At 39.8% G+C, this 16,066-nt stretch overlaps 1 protein-coding gene across 2 annotated transcripts in view; it reads left to right on the top strand.

Annotated features, from left to right (window-relative positions):
* The window catches only part of TMEM248 (transmembrane protein 248), a 41,310-nt gene that overhangs the window by 14,058 nt on the left and 11,186 nt on the right, over positions 1-16,066 (top strand). For both annotated transcript variants that reach the window (XM_042971292.1, XM_042971293.1), the window contains exon 2: positions 15,431-15,607. In XM_042971292.1, coding sequence (XP_042827226.1) covers positions 15,431-15,607 — 177 coding nt within the window. The remainder of the gene's footprint in view (positions 1-15,430; positions 15,608-16,066) is intronic.

The raw sequence follows: 16,066 nt of genomic DNA, 5'->3' as shown, positions 1-16,066 counted from the left end.
AAATGAGGATAGTAACATTTACCTGGCAGCGTTGTGAGGATTAAAAAGTATGGTGTATGTACTTGGCATGGTGCCTGGCACAGGGCATGTTTTAAGTAGTAGCTGTTAAAAATGATACTCTCTCCTTAGCCCTTTGGCATCTGGTTTCTGCCTTTATCACATCATCTTAAAGGGGTTTCACTTACAAAACTACTGATGTCTTAATTGTAAAATTGTATGGATACTCTTCGGTTTTCATCTCATTTGGTGGGGTTGACTCGGGTTGACTCTTAATCTGAACCCGTAACATTTATTGGGAGGCAGTAGTCTGCTTCCTGGTTGACGCACCAGTTCTGGAGGCTGACTGGATTTGAATCCAGGTTCATTTACTATTGTATGACCTTGGGGAAGTTAGCTGACTTCTTATGCCTTAATTTACCCCTCTGCGAAATACAGATATTGTGAGGATCATATACAATACACGCAAAACTCCTAAACAGGGTGCCTCAGGGTGCCTCTTTCGTAAAGAGTGAGCAGTTATGTTAGATGTTCTTGTTAAGCAACTGCAGAAACATCATGGAAACAAGAGGCAACATGAACAGGATACATCTGGCTTTCAGTTTGGCTGAAGAAGGCAGTATGGGGGGGCAGGGGGGCGGGGTGTGTGGAGGAGGACAGCCTCTTGTTAGAGACATTTACAAGGTGGGAACTGCTTGACTGGTAACTGATAGCTGTTTATAGGAGAGAGAGAGAGAATCAAGAATGGCTGGCAGTGGTCACTGGCTAGATGGCTGTGTCTTTCATTATGAGGAGGAGCGGCTTTGGTGACTTTGGAGAAGTTTTGACCTTGGCTCAAGGTGCCTGTGGGTCAGCTAAGTACAGAGCTCCTGTATGTGGATGTTTGGGTCTGGGCACGGGGATAGATACAGAAAATTGCAGGGAATAAGTGTGTGTGCCTTGAGCAGAGGCCCAGCCGTGAGCTCAGGGGGAGAAGCAGCTCTTGAAGAAGAGGGAGAAGGAAGGGGTGGCCAGTTAAGCAAAAGGAAAGCCCGGTGATTGATGTCCTGGAGGTGGAAGACACTGTGTCTGTGTCAAATATTGCAGGGAGGGGAGTTAAGGACTGCAGTTCTGGCTTGGCTTTACCAACTGAGACCTCACTGGAGACCTGGAAGTTTTCCCGTCTTCGTCACTACTAATTTGCCTCTCTGAGGGTCTGTTCTGCTTCAAGGATGGTGGCTGCGTGCTTGAGATTGCACAGGTTTCTTTGATATTAGCAGGTGCCCTCATCTCTGCTAAGTGTTGGATAATCTAGTTTCACATCCATTAGTGCTTTTTATTAGGTTCAGGATATTTTTAAAATTTTTACATTCAAAGTGGGCCCTGGGGCACCTGGATGGCTCAGTCAGTTAAGCATTCAACTTCGGCTCAGATCACGGTTTAACGGTTTGGGAGTTTGAGCCCGGCATCGGGCTCTGCTGACAGCTCATCATGGAGCCTGCTTCAGATCCCTTGTCTCCCTTTCTCTCTGTCCCTCCCCTGCATGCTCTCTCTCTCTTTCTCAAAAATAAATAAACATTAAAAACAAAACAAAAAACCCACAATAAACCAAGTGGGCCCCTCTCCCACATGGAGGTGAGTTCCTGATATTCTTTTAGCACAAGAGCGGTGTATTTCCTGGGGTGGGCACACACAGCAGGCTCTCCAAGCCTCCCCTGGCATTGCCCCCAGCCCCCACCTCCTAGTCACTTTCAAACTTTGAGAAGGACATGACTTTATAGGAGAGTTTTAAGGAATTTCCCATTTGGCCTGAGGTCGAAAATCTAGTTTAAAATGAACGGTGGTTTTGTTGTTCACGTAAAGTGAACTTTTTGGTCTGGGTCACAGGTAGTGGTTTGGCAGATCTTAAATTCGAGTTTTAGATTGTAGTTTTAAACTTGGGCAAGTAGCTATGTGGTATACTTGGAGAAAGGGAGACCCTGTGAAAGGCTCCTTATCTGGCATGGTCAGTGTTAATTTCCTTTCTAATAAGATACTATAATCAATTACAAAATTGCATATTTCAGCTGTCACTGGCCCCTTGGGCAGCCTTCCTCTTTTAGTGGCGCTTTTCTCTGGTTACAAATGTGTCAGTTTCCTCACTTCTTACCCAGTGTCTCTTGTCCCTTTCATTTGAGGCGTGGTGTTCACCTGTTGTCTGTCTCCTCATCCTTGTTCTTCTCTCCTCACCATTTGCTTTCCCCCTGCCAGAGTGTGGTTTTAGAGGTCACTGGTGATCTTGCCAGGTGGAGCATTACGCAAGCTTAGTTTCACTGGAGTATTTTTTAAAGCGCAGAGAGGCTCAGAGATCCTTTCTTTTCTTAATCGTAATACTTACTTCTCAGTACCTCTTCCTTCTTGAAACACTTGCAGGATACCTCACCATCCTGGGCACCTTTTTGGCTCATGGTCACTTCCTCCCCTCTGTGGCCTCCACTGGCCTCTCAACCTCTGCCCTAATGGAGGGGCCCATGCCTGTCTGGAGAACTTCTGTGCCCACCTGCCCCGGGAGCACACAGTACTGGGTTGTCTGCAGGAGCCTCACCTAAATATTGTTTGCTATTCTTGGTTTCTCACAGATCCCTCTGAGTACAGATGACTGCAAGTTAAGCTTTGCCTTTCTTTAGCACCAGGACGTGCTAGAGGACTGTCCTGCTTTCTGTTTTTGTTTTTGTTTTTTTTTTTTCTAGTTTGGTTTAAGAAAGTTCTGGGGTTTTTTTCTCCTATTTCTCACCTTTATTAATGAAGAAAATGAAGAGAATTAAGATTTAAGGAAGTTTTATTTTGGCCACGAGACCAGCAGGATCTATTGAAGATTATTTACATTTATAAATTTTATTGTTAGAAAGTATTACAAAAGGAATATATATTCATGATGGAAATTTTTTTAAAAAAGAAAAAAGATCTATGTAATCTGAGGGATTACCCTAGATTGGCTAGCCTACCCTAGGTGGCTAGAGGGAACCACTATTGTTTACATTTGAGGGCATGTTATTTGTCTTTTTTTCCCGGATGGGTACTTGTGTGCACCAACTCTCATACTTAAAAAACCTGAATAGCCTCATTCTGTGTATGTTATTTTAGCTGCTGTGTGTTTAATGACCATAGTGTTTCTGCTGGGGATATATCATGCTGTAACCATTTCTCTGCTGTTGTTGGGTATCTAGTTTTTCGTTTTTTACTATTTTAAACACTCCTGAGATAACTGTCTTAGTAGTTAAATCTTTGTTTTCAGTATTGTTTTCTCAGGTGAAGTTTTTAGAAGTTGAACAGCACAGATAAGAGTATGTTGGGTTGTAATGCTATCGATACGTGTGGCCAAGTTCATCTCTAGAAAGTTTAACAGCTCTTTTCCTCTTCTCTTCTTTTAAAGTAACTCTGGTGTTTCTCCTAACTTGTGGGTTGCTCGAGGTAACTCCAGTATAATCTTGGTATTGCCTTTTGCCTACTTAAATTGCCACCTGATGTTTAGTGTTGTCATTCAGTTGGTCTCAGAGCTCTAGGTACTCCGTCAATGGACTTCGGTCACATACTCTCACATGTAACTGCATTTTGGCTGTGTTCTGCGTACCTTAAGTCCCTAGACTTTTCCCAAGAGGCAGCTTCACAGCCCTGGTGGTTTCTTTCTTTATCCTTGTGAAAGCCTCTAATTGGACTTGGGATGAATTTAGGAAAAGGGGCCAGATAGTGTGCTTTCTCTCTATGTACGTTTCTTAACCCCATACAGAACTTAACCTATTCTTTAATTAAAAGTGATATTTACTATGGTAAAGATCATAGAAATGTTCTTTTAATTCTTTCCAGAGGAAATACATTTGTTTAGCTTTTGTTAATTATTTGAAAATGCTGGTGAACGGTAGGAAAGGAATTTCAAGTTTGTGAAATATTTGACTTTTAATTGTTTTATTAAAAAAGAAAGTCTTTCACTTTTAAGTGAATACAGTTGGCCTCCCCTGGAACTTTCTCTGATTAAATTAGCTATATTGATATTTGCTGATTTGTAGGTATTTATGTTGATATATAGATGTTTACATTCTGGTGTGACGTGGTTTTAATGACTGTTAGTTTTCTCTAGAAGTGAACTTATTTTAGATTTTTGTACTTTTCTAGATGTTTTATCATTGTAGTTCCAGGTGGTGAATGGTTCCTATTTATTTTTATATGTGATTCAGATTTTGTCTTTCTCTTAATAAACTGTATAAACATATATAAGAGCTTGTTATATCTCTTAATAAACTGTATAAACATATATAAGAGCTTATTATAACTTTAAATAAACTTATGGAACTCTCATTTACTGTTGATGTTTTTGTTTCTCAATCTTAGGATTCTTAACCTAACTAATGTCATTTTTTGTTTTTATTTTTTAAAAAAAAGACTCAAGTTTTTAAAGGCAGTTTTAGGGTGACAGCAAAATTGAGAGGAAGGTACAGAGATTTCCTGTATAACACTATCCCACACACATGCATAGCCTCCCCCCTTCAGCATCCCCCACCAGAATGATACATTTGTTATAATTGGTGAACCTCCATCACTGTCATTCAGAGTCCATGATCATACAGAGTATTTTCACTGACCTAAAAATCCTCTGTGCTCCATCTGTTCATCCCTCCCTCCCTCCTGCAGCCTCTGATCCTTTTACTGGCTCCATACTTTTGCCTTTTCCAGAATATCATATCATTGGAATCATAGGGTTTGTGGCCTTTTCAGATTGACGTCTTTCATGTAGTAATATGCATTTAAGTTTCCCCCTTGGCTTTCATGGCTTGATAGCTCATTTCTTTTTTAGTACTGAATAATATATTCTACTGTCTGGATGTACCACAGTTTATCCATTGCCCTACTGAAAGGTATCTATCTGGGTTGCTTCCAAATTGTGGCAAGTATGAATAATGCTGTTGTGAACCTCCATGTGTAGAGTTTTATGTGACCTAAGTTTTGAACTACTTTGGGCGAGTACCAAGCAGTGCACTTGCTGGATATTGTGGTTAAGAGTGTGTTTTAGTTTTGTAGGAAACCACCAAACTACTGAAGTGGCTGTACCGTTTTGCATTCCTACCAGCAATGAATGAGAGTTTCTGTTGCTCTGCATTCTTGCCCGTGTTTGGCATTGTCAGTGTTCTGGGTTTTGGGCCTTCTAGGAAGGGTAGTGGTATTTCATTGTTGTTTTAATTTGGATTTCCTGATAACCTGTGATGTGGGGCATCTTTTTGTATGCTTATTTGCCATCTGTATGTCTTCCTTTTTTTATTTTTTTATTTTTTTTTTATTTTTTAATATATGAAATTTACTGTCAAATTGGTTTCCATACAACACCCAGTGCTCATCCCAAAAGGTGCCCTCCTCAATACCCATCACCCACCCTGCCCTCCCTCCCACCCCCCATCAACCCTCAGTTTGTTCTCAGTTTTTAACAGTCTCTAACGCTTTGGCTCTCTCCCACTCTAACCTCTTTTTTTTTTTTTTTTTTTTCCTTCCCCTCCCCCATGGGTTTCTGTTATGTTTCTCAGGATCCACATAAGAGTGAAACCATATGGTATCTGTCTTTCTCTGTATGGCTTATTTCACTTAGCATCACACTCTCCAGTTCCATCCATGTTGCTACAAAAGGCCATATTTCATTTTTTCTCATTGCCACGTAGTATTCCATTGTGTATATAAACCACAATTTCTTTATCCATTCATCAGTTGATGGACATTTAGGCTCTTTCCATAATTTGGCTATTGTTGAGAGTGCCGCTATAAACATTGGGGTACAGGTGCCCCTATGCATCAGTACTCCTGTATCCCTTGGATAAATTCCTAGCAGTGCTATTGCTGGGTCATAGGGTAGGTCTATTTTTAATTTTCTGAGGAACCTCCATACTGTTTTCCAGAGCGGCTGCACCAATTTGCATTCCCACCAACAGTGCAAGAGGGTTCCTGTTTCTCCACATCCTCTCCAGCATCTATAGTCTCCTGATTTCTTCATTTTGGCCACTCTGACTGGCGTGAGGTGGTATCTGAGTGTGGTTTTGATTTGTATTTCCCTGATAAGGAGCGTGTATGTCTTCCTTTTTGAGGTATGTCTGTCTGTTAAGATCCTTGGCCAGTTTTTAAATTGTGCTGTTTTCTTCTTATTTTAAGAGTTCTTTGTATATTTTGGATAACAGTCCTGTATCAGATATGTCTTTTGCAGTATTTTCTCCCAGTCTGTGCTTGTGTTCTCATTCTGGTAACAGTGTCTTTCATAGAGCAGAAATCCTTAATTTTAATGAAACCTAGGTTTTTTTTAAAGTTTTTATTTAAATTCTAGTTAGTTAACATGTAGTGTAATGTTAGTTTCAGGTGTACAATTTAGTGATTCAACACTTCCGTACAACACCTGGTGCCCATCATAACAAGTGCCCACCTTTATATCTATCACCTAATTTTACCCGTCCTCCCACCCACCTCCCCTCTGGTAACCATCAGTTTGTTCTTAATAATTAAGAGTCTGTTTCTTAGAGCGCCTTGGTGGCTCAGTCGGTTAAGCGTCCAACTTCAGCTCAGGTCATGATCTCACAGTCCGTTGGTTCGAGCCCCACGTCTAGCTCTGTGGTGACACCTCAGAGCCTGGAGCCTGTTTTGGATTCTGTGTCTCCCTCTCTCTCTACCCCTTCCCCACTTGTGCTCTCTCTCCCTCTCTCTCAAATAAATAAACATTAAAAAAAATTTTTTTTTAAAGAGTTCTGTTTCTTGGCCTTTGTCCCCTTTGCTTGTTTGTTTTGTTTCTTAAATTCCACATTGGAGTGAAGTCATACGGTATTTGTCTTTCTCTGATTGATTTCATTTAGCATGATACTCTAGCTTCATCTGTGCTTTTACTAATGGCAAAATTTCGTTATTTTTTGTGACTGAGTAATATTCCATTTTTTTAAAAAAAAGTTTATTTATTGGGGCACCTGGGTGGCTCAGTCAGTTAAGTGTCCGACTTCGGCTCAGGCCATGATCTCACCGTCTGTGAGTTCGAGTCCCGCGTCAGGCTCTGTGCTGACCAGTTCAGAGCCGGGAGACTGCTTTGGATTCTGTGTCTCCATCTGTCTCTCTACTTCCCCCACTTGCACTCTGTATCTCTCTCAAAAAAAAAAATTTTTTTTTTTAGGTTTACTTATTATTTATTAAGAGAGAGAATCCAAAGCATGCTCTGCCATGTCTTACTCCTGTAAGGAGTCTGACACAGAGCTCAATCCCAAGAACCATGAGATCATGACCTAAGCCAAAATCAAGAGTCAGATGCTTAACTGAGCCACCCAGGCACCCCTGAGGAATATTCCTCGTATGTATATGCTACTTCTTTTTCCATTCATCAGTTTATGGAAACTTCGGCTGTTTCCATAGTTTGGCTGTTGTAGGTAATGCGGCTATAAATATTGGGGTACATGTATCCTTTTGAATCATTATTTTTGTATCATTTGGCTAAATACCTCATAGTGCAATTGCTGGATTATAGGGTAGTTCTATTTTTTAACTTTTTGAGGAACCTCCGTACCGTTTTGCATTGCCACCAACAGTGCAAGAACAGTGTGGTTCCTGTTTATCCACATCCTTGCCAACACCTGTTGTTTCTTGTGTTTTTGGTTTTAGCCATTCTCAAAATAATTTTCATTAAGTGTATTTATTTTGAGAGAGACCGTGCACGCACGAGTGCAGGAGAGGCAGAGAGAGGGGAGAGAGAGAATCCCAAGCAGGCACCATGCTGTCAGAGCCTGACATGGGGCTCGAACCCACAAACCGTGAGATGACCTGAGCCAAAATCAAGAGTTGGATGCTTAACTGACTGAGCCACCCAGGCACCACCCCCTTTTAAAAAATATTTATTTATTTAATATTTTTAATAACTTTTATTAAGTTACTTGATTTTAGCCATTCTGAAAGGTGTGAGGTGATATCTCATTGTAGTTTTTATTTCTCTGATGATCAGTGATGTTGAGCATTAATGAAATCCAGTTTATCAGTTCTTCCTTTCATGGATGGTTGCCTTTCGTGTCATATTTAAAAAGTCATCACCAAACTCCAGGTCATCTGTATTTGCTTATATGTTATCTTCTAGGAGTTTTATAGTTTTGCTTTTACATTCAGGTGTGTGATCCATTTTGAGTTCACTTTTGTGAAGGGTATAAGGTTTGTGTCTAGAGTCTTTTTTTTTTTTTAAAGATTTTATTTTTAAGTCATCTCTGCGCCCACTGTGGAACTCGAACTCACAACCTGGAGATCAAGAGCCGCATGCTCTTCTGACTGAGCCAGCCAGGCTCCCCTAGGTTCATTTTTTTGTATATGTGCTGCCGAAGCGAGCACTAGGTTCATTTTTTTGTATGTGGATGTTCAGTTGTTCCAGCACTATTTGTTGAAGAGATGTGGCTTTGCTTCATTGTATTGCTTTTGCAAAGATCAGTTGCCTACATGTAGGTGGGTCTGTTTCTGAGCTCTCTGTTTTGTTCCGTTGACCAATACTCTAGGGTCTTGATTACTGACAGTAGCTTTATAGTAAGACTTAAAGTCAAGTAGAGTTAGTCTTCCAGTTTTGTTTTTTTGCTTTAGTATTGTCTATTTTGGTTCTTTTATCTTCCATAGAAACTTTAGAAAAGTTTGTTGATACCCACAAAATAACTTGCTGGGATTTTTTATTGGGATTGCGTTGAATGTATAAGTCACGTTGGGAAGAACTGACACCTTGACATACTGAGTTTTTCTGTCCACAGATGTGGAATATCTCCATTCGGTTCTTTAATTTTGTTCATGAGAGTTTTATAGTTTTCCTCGTATTGTACATATTTGTTAGATTTATACCTAAGTGTTTAATTTTGGGGGGTCTAATATAAGTATTGTGTTTATAATTTCAAATTCAGCTTGTTCTTACTGTTATATAGGAATGCAGTTGACTTCTGTATATTGGCCTTGTGTCCAGCAATCTTGTTATAATCACTTTCTAGATTATTATTTTAGTTTATGTCTTAAGTCTGGATTTATTTGATGAATTCATTTAATGAACTTGTGCATTTTAAAACATAGCCTATTTTGTGTCTGGATATTGACTATGGAGAGACAAGTAAGACATTGTATCTGCCGTTGAGGGGCTTACGGATTGGTTCGGAAGATAGATGTATATGCACACAGTTGCAGTGAGGTGTTTCAGTTTCTATATGAGAAGTTTGCAGAGTATAGTGAGGGGATATAAATGAAATTAGTCGCTTCTTCCTGAGGGGCTGGGTGCGGGGAAGGGCCAGGAAAGGTTCCATAGAGGAGGTAACCCATGAGCTGAGTCTTGGAAGAGGCAGGTGAACTAGTGGAAGGTGGTTCATGAAGGTCAGGAGGACCAGTGGACTCAAAGGCTTGAAGCTATAATATTGTCTAATATGTCCTGGGAATTGCAAGCAGTTAGATCGTTGAGAAGTAGGCAAGACCTAGCTTATGGTGGACTGCCATTCTAAAGAGCTTGGACTTTTATCCTTTGGTCATCGGAGCTCTGAGAGATTTAAGTGGTAACATGACCAGGTTTGCATTTGGAAAAATCACTCTCACAGCATGTGAAGAATGGATTATTTGATGCAGATCCAGGTGTGATTCTCAGTGATAGTTATAAGAAAACGATGATGAGGGCTTGAACTAAGGGCCGGTGCCAAGGAGTATGGAAAAGAAGAGGAAGGAAGAGATATTAAAGAAATAGAATCTTTAGCACTTAGTAATTGCTTGGATATGGCGGGAAGGCCAAGTAGTCTAGAATGTTTTCCAGAGATCTGTATTGAGATGGGGATACAGGGGGGAAAGTTACATTGGCAGGAAAGCAGAGGAGTTCAGTTTTGGACATGTTGTGGAATGTGTAGGTGTAGAGATAATGCACTAGACACTTGGATATAGAAGTCTTAGGGCTGTAGAGAGCTAGTACATCTTCACAAGAAGATGGGGGAAAGTGGGTGAATCTGAGATCTATTTTAGACAGAAAATGAGATTAGCTAATGGATTGGATTGGTGGTAGTGGGAAGGGCATGAACATAATTTAGGAGTATGTTGCAGAAATTTATATTCTTAAATGCTTATCTCAGAAAAGAAGAATAAAAATTCTGAGCTAAGATTCCAACTGAAGAAGTTGGAAAAATCAAACTGAGTAAACCCAAAGAAAGCAGAGGGAGAAATTATTAAAAAAAAAAAAAAATACATGTAGAAATTACTGAAATGGAAAACAAATTATTTAGACACAGTCTACAAAACCAAATACTGGTTCTTTGAAAACATCAATGCAATACAGCTATGGTAAGATTGGTTAAAAAGAGAAGGCGGCAAACACACAAAAACATTTGTAGTGAAAGAAACATAACTGTAAGTAAGTTAAAAATTGAACAAATCACAAAATAATACTGTGCCAGAAATATTAAAAACCAATTATCAAAGGAGTAATTTCCTAGAGTAACACATCTTACCAAAACCAACTCAGTAGAAATAAAAAACCTAGACTGGCCATCATTAAAACTGTGATGAAGCATTTAAGACAGCTCAACCAGATACAAAACCAAACAAAAACTTGGTGAATTCAGGTGGTCTTTTTGGTCAAGGTCTGTCAAGCTTCTAAGAAAAATAAAAGCTAATTTCTTACATATGTTCTAGAAAATACGTGTCTGCACAGATTCATTTTATGATACTAGGATGACTTCATCCTACCAGTCAAGGAGTGTATATAGTCAGGGAGAGTGTGATCATGGCTGATCATTTTCTTATCTCACTTACAAGTAGATACTGAAAGGTCTGAATAAAATTTAGCAAACATAAATCAGCAATGTAGTTTTAAAAAATCATGATTGATCATATTAAGTTTATCCAAGTGGAAATATGAGTCCGCATGAAAAAAATCAACATAGTTCACGTCAACAGATTAAAGGAAAAAATTTAAGTTGCAGATAAAAGCATTCATTAAAATGTAACACTTGTTTATAATCTGTTTGCATACTTGAAACAGAAGAGTACTTCCTTAACTTGGTGAGGGGTTTCTTTTAGAAACCTTTGACATACACTGTATTTAATAGTGAAGTGTTTCCTTTAAAGGTGGAAATGAGGCCAGGATTTCTACTCTTGCCACTTCTGTTCATCATTTCTCTGAAGATTCTAGTCAAAACCGTAAGAAAAATAAATGAAATGGGGGCTGGAAAGAAGAAACAGTTACTAGCTTGTAGTGTGACTGTTTACATAAAATAAGAGAAGCTACAAATAGCCTAATTAGAATTTAAAAGATTTCAGCAATGTGTCTAGAATCACGATCAGTATACCAAAGTCTTTCTTATGTATACATTAACAACAGAAAATGTAATTTTTAGAAGATACTGTCAGTAATAGCAGCATAAATTAGTATGTTTTTGAGTCAGTCTAACAAGATGCATAAGAGAAAGTTTTTAAAAATTATTGAAAAAGAAAAGTGGACCCAAAAAAATGGAGAGAGAGAGAGAGAGAGACCTGTTCATAGATTAGGGAACACAGTGTTATAAAGATGTCATTTCTTCCCTAAATTAATAGTCTTTTTGGTGCAATTCCCGTTTACATCTTAACAAGATTTTTCTGGGAACTTAACAGTTGGAACCTAAAATTCATATGGCAGAGTAAAGGGCCAAGAATAGCTAAGACAATTTTGAATAAAAATAAAACGGTAGACTTCTTGTATTAGCAAGATTTCATACAGGTGGGAGATACAGACATGGTGATGGAACGCAAGAAAAAGCCTAGAAACAAACCCACACACATATGGGAACTTGATGTATATGAGAGACGGCATTACAAATCCATGGGAAATCTACGTTCAATATAAAACCATGTTCAGGTAATGGAATTGGACAGTTGACCACCTGTGTAGAAAAGGACTAAACGAGAAACCTAGATTCTGGAATCCCAATTCAATTCCAAGTAGATTAAGAGACACTAAAAGTCAAAAGCGGAACTCTAACCCTGTAGAGGAAAGTAATGATAAAAATCTTTCTGACATGTAAAGATACCCAAATAATACATACATACACATAATCATAAAAGGCAAAGGTTGATACATTTAAATACGTTAAAGTCAAGGACTTAAACAACTATTGAGGAAATGTAAATCAAACCACAGCGAGATACCACCTCACATCCAGTAGGATGGCTCTAATAAAAAAGGTAATAACAAGTGTGGGTGAGGTTGTGGAGAAATTGTAACACACACGCTACTGGTGAGAATTCAGAGTGGGAGTTGCTTTGGAAAATACCCTGGCAGGTCCGCCAAAGGTTGAACGTGTTACCATATGAGCCAGCAGTGCCGCTCTTAGGGTATATAGGACAGATCCAGCTAAGAGAAGTGGAGACTTATGTCCACACAAGACACATGTATGTTCTTAGCAGCAGCATTCATAATAGATGAAAAGTAGAAACAAATGTCTATCAACTGATGAAGAGATAAGCAAAATGTATGAAAAAAATTTTCATACAATGGAATATTTGGGGCAATAAAAAGGAATGAAGTACTGGTATGTGCTACAATGTGGATGAACCTTGAAAACATCATGCTAAGTGAAAGAAGTCAGGTCACCAAAGGCCACGTGTTATGATTCCATTCATTTGAAATGTTTAGAATGGGCAGATACATAGAGACGAAGTTCATTAGTGGTTGCCTTAGGGCTGGAAGGAATAGGAGGTTACTGCTAAAGAGTATGGGGTTTTTTTATGGGATGATGAAAATGTTTGAAAATCAATTATAGCGATCGTTGCCGATCCTGTGAATTGAACTGTATATATTAAATGGCTGAATTGCGTGGTATGTGAATTATATCTCAGTAAAGCTGTTTAAAAAAATCAAGAACCTCTCGTATGGCAAGAATACTGTGACTACATTAAAGAAAAATCCACAAACTTGGAGTAGTTACATACAACATAAAAAATTGGAAAAGACTTAGTATCCAGAATGTAAAAAGAGCTCCTGAACATTAATAAGAAATAGACAAACATCTTAACTAGTAAATGGCAGTTTACCTAGGAAGAACCTAACTGGCTGATGAAGTGAAAAGATGCTCAGTTCAAGGGAGATGCGATTTAAAGTAATGATGAGGTAGCTCAGTCTGTTGAGCGTCCAACTCTTGATTTCGGCTCAGGTCATGATCCCAGGGTCATGGGATTGAGCTCCGCATCTGGTTCTGCACTGAGTGTGGAGCCTGCTTAGGATTCTTTCTCCCTCTCTTCCTCTCCCCCTCTTGCGCTTGCTCTCTCTAAAGTAAAAATAATAAAATAAATGATGAGATAACATTCCACATCGGTCCAAATCAGTAAGTTTACTTGAGAATATCAAGTGTTGGTACAAGTGTTGGGAAACTGAGCAAGCCCTTTCATTGCTGGAGGAAGTGTAGACCGGCATGGCTCCTTTGGAGAGCCGTCTGGTGTGACCAGGTCAGGTTGCACACGGGCCTACCCTGTGACCTACTTGTGTCAGAGCCGCTCTTGTGCCTGCCGCAGGGCCCTGGCTGAGGCAACCCAAGAAGAATCTCGCTGGGCTCCTCAGTCCAGCCAAACCCAGCTACAGCTGCATATTACACAGCAGATAAATTCAGTAACTAGATCTGCATAGGTGAACAGATAAACTTCCAAAACCGAATGTTGGGTGAAAATAGCAGAAGGATATAGTCAGTATATCATTTTTCACAAGTCTTCGTATGCAATATTAGTAATTGTATCTGATTAGACATATACATGTAGTAAAAGTACACAGAACATACATGGTTGTTGCCTCTGGGGAGAGCACAAAGGATATTACTTTCCATCTTAAAGGATTTTCGTGAGGGCGAACGAATACACAGCCTGCCTTATTGCAAGTGGTTGCTGTCGGTTCTTAGGAGGTGTGGATCCATCTTTTTTGCTCTTAAATTTAAAAGCTGTCACAGATTTTTTTTAGTTGCTTTGTTTAGTGTTGTAGTCTGTTCATGTATATAATTGCTTATGACATGTCAGATTGAGGGGCCAGGGACCAGGGCCATCACAGTGATCAAGACTGGCAAAATTCCTGTTGTCATGGAGCCCAGAAACCAAGGATGAGAGACAACACACAAGTGGAAAATTAATTATACTCTTGACTGGCACTTAACAGTGTGAAGGGACTAACGCAGGGTTACTGAGAGGTGAGGGGGGGAAGGGGGGCTGAGGGTGGTCAGGGAAGGCTATTGAGTGGAAACCTGTATTTTACAAAGAGCAAACGTGGAAAATGTGGGGCGGGGGGGAGGGAGAAACACCTTCATAAAGGACATGTTCAAAAATTCCAGGAAGAATAAAATACTTAGGAATACATTTGGCAAAAAAAGTGTAAATGTATACTTTGAAAACTACAAAACTTCTTGGAATAAATGAGAGAAAATCCAAACGAATGGCAAGGTTCACGGACTGGAAGACAATACTGTTCAGATGGCAGCGTTCCCCAAACTGATCTACAGATTCAGCGCGCAGTCTCCGGCCGAGTCCCTGCTGACTTCCTTGTAGAAAGTGACAAGGTGATCCTAAACAATAGCAAGGCCAGTGTGGCCAGAGCGCGGTGAGGGAGGGAGCAGGGGAAGTGGTGCCACTTCTGGATCATGAAACCCTGTGGGCCATGGAGCTATCACCGATCTCATCCTAGGTCCAGTGGGAAGGCTTCGGAGGGCTCTAAGCAGGGGAGTGGTATAATTAAATATTTATTACGTGCCTCTCTGCCTGTCACTGGGATGGGCATGAGTATGGCAGTGAACGGGACAGAATTGAACAAATAGAAGTCAGCCTTTGGATGGTAGGAAACGAGCGCATCCTCAATTTCTTTTTGTATGTGTTGGCATGTATTTATATCATATTACTGACCTGGTGCCGCATTATCTTAAGTGGCAGTAACAAGTGCTGTTATAATAGTGTTTATGGAAGAGTAAGTGTTCGTTATAGAATAATTAGATTCAGATGGAAAGAGAAATGCGTATCTTTCAATATCTTACTACTTTGACATAATGACAGTTCACATTTAGTGTTTTTGCCTTCTAGACTTTGGAGTGGATTTATGATCAAACATTTCTCAAGTTCAGTAGTGAGTGACCTCATTACCCCCAACGCCATTTCTTTTATAGTTTCTTTCTTTTTTTTTTTTTTTTTAAGTTTATTTATTTTGAGAGGGAGAGAGAGAGAGAACATGTACGTGCGAGCCGGGAAGAGACAGGGGATGGTGGGGAGAGAGAATCCAAGCAAGCTCTGTGCTGTTAGCTGAGCTAGGCTCGAACCCACGAACCACGAGATCATGACCTGAGCTGAAATCAAGAGTTGGACGGTTAACTGACTGAGCCAGCTGGGCACCCCTCACCCCTCAACACCATTAAAGGAAACAACAATGGGGATCATAGGGTTTCTTGGGGTGAGTCAGTCCGTGAGTCTTCTGATTAATCCCTTTTAGGTGGAGCTGATCAGAATAATGTTCAACATCAACCCCCTGGAGAACCTGAAGCTGTACATCAGCAGCCGGCCTCCCCTTGTGGTCTTTATGATCAGTGTCAGCGCCATGGCAATAGCTTTCCTGACCTTGGGCTATTTCTTCAAAATCAAGGAGATTAAGTCACCGGAAATGGCAGAGGTATTGTATATTTTAAGTTTTCCTGTCAGGCTGGCCCGACCTTACCCAGTGGGAGAACACCCTTGCGCTCTCCACACACCTTTCTTTGGTGGGGACATGTTAACCCAGTGAGAAAGAGCAGCATTTATTCACAATCTTTTGTCTTCCCTGTGACTCACTTTGTTAGAAGGTATCTAGTTAGGTAACTGTTGATTTAAATAATGCTATCAGTTTCAGTTAGACTATTTCAGCAATGAAGCGTGTATTTTGGAAAATATATTTGTAAAAATGTTTGTGTCAGGAAGACCAGGAACTAACATATTTGCTGTTATTAAATTAATAATAAGTAATTTAAATTTATCTTAAATTAGCTAATTGCTATTTTTGAAAACTGTAAATATTTGTTATTTTGAAGCCACATGTCATGGAATTTCTTTTAGCTGTACCGATAGCTTTTTCACTGCCAAAGAAGGGATGCTA

This window comes from Panthera tigris, chromosome E3 (assembly GCF_018350195.1).
Source record: "Panthera tigris isolate Pti1 chromosome E3, P.tigris_Pti1_mat1.1, whole genome shotgun sequence".
Lineage (NCBI taxonomy): Eukaryota > Metazoa > Chordata > Mammalia > Carnivora > Felidae > Panthera > Panthera tigris.
Note: the sequence above shows the minus strand (reverse complement) of the source record. Positions and strands in the feature narration are given on the sequence as shown.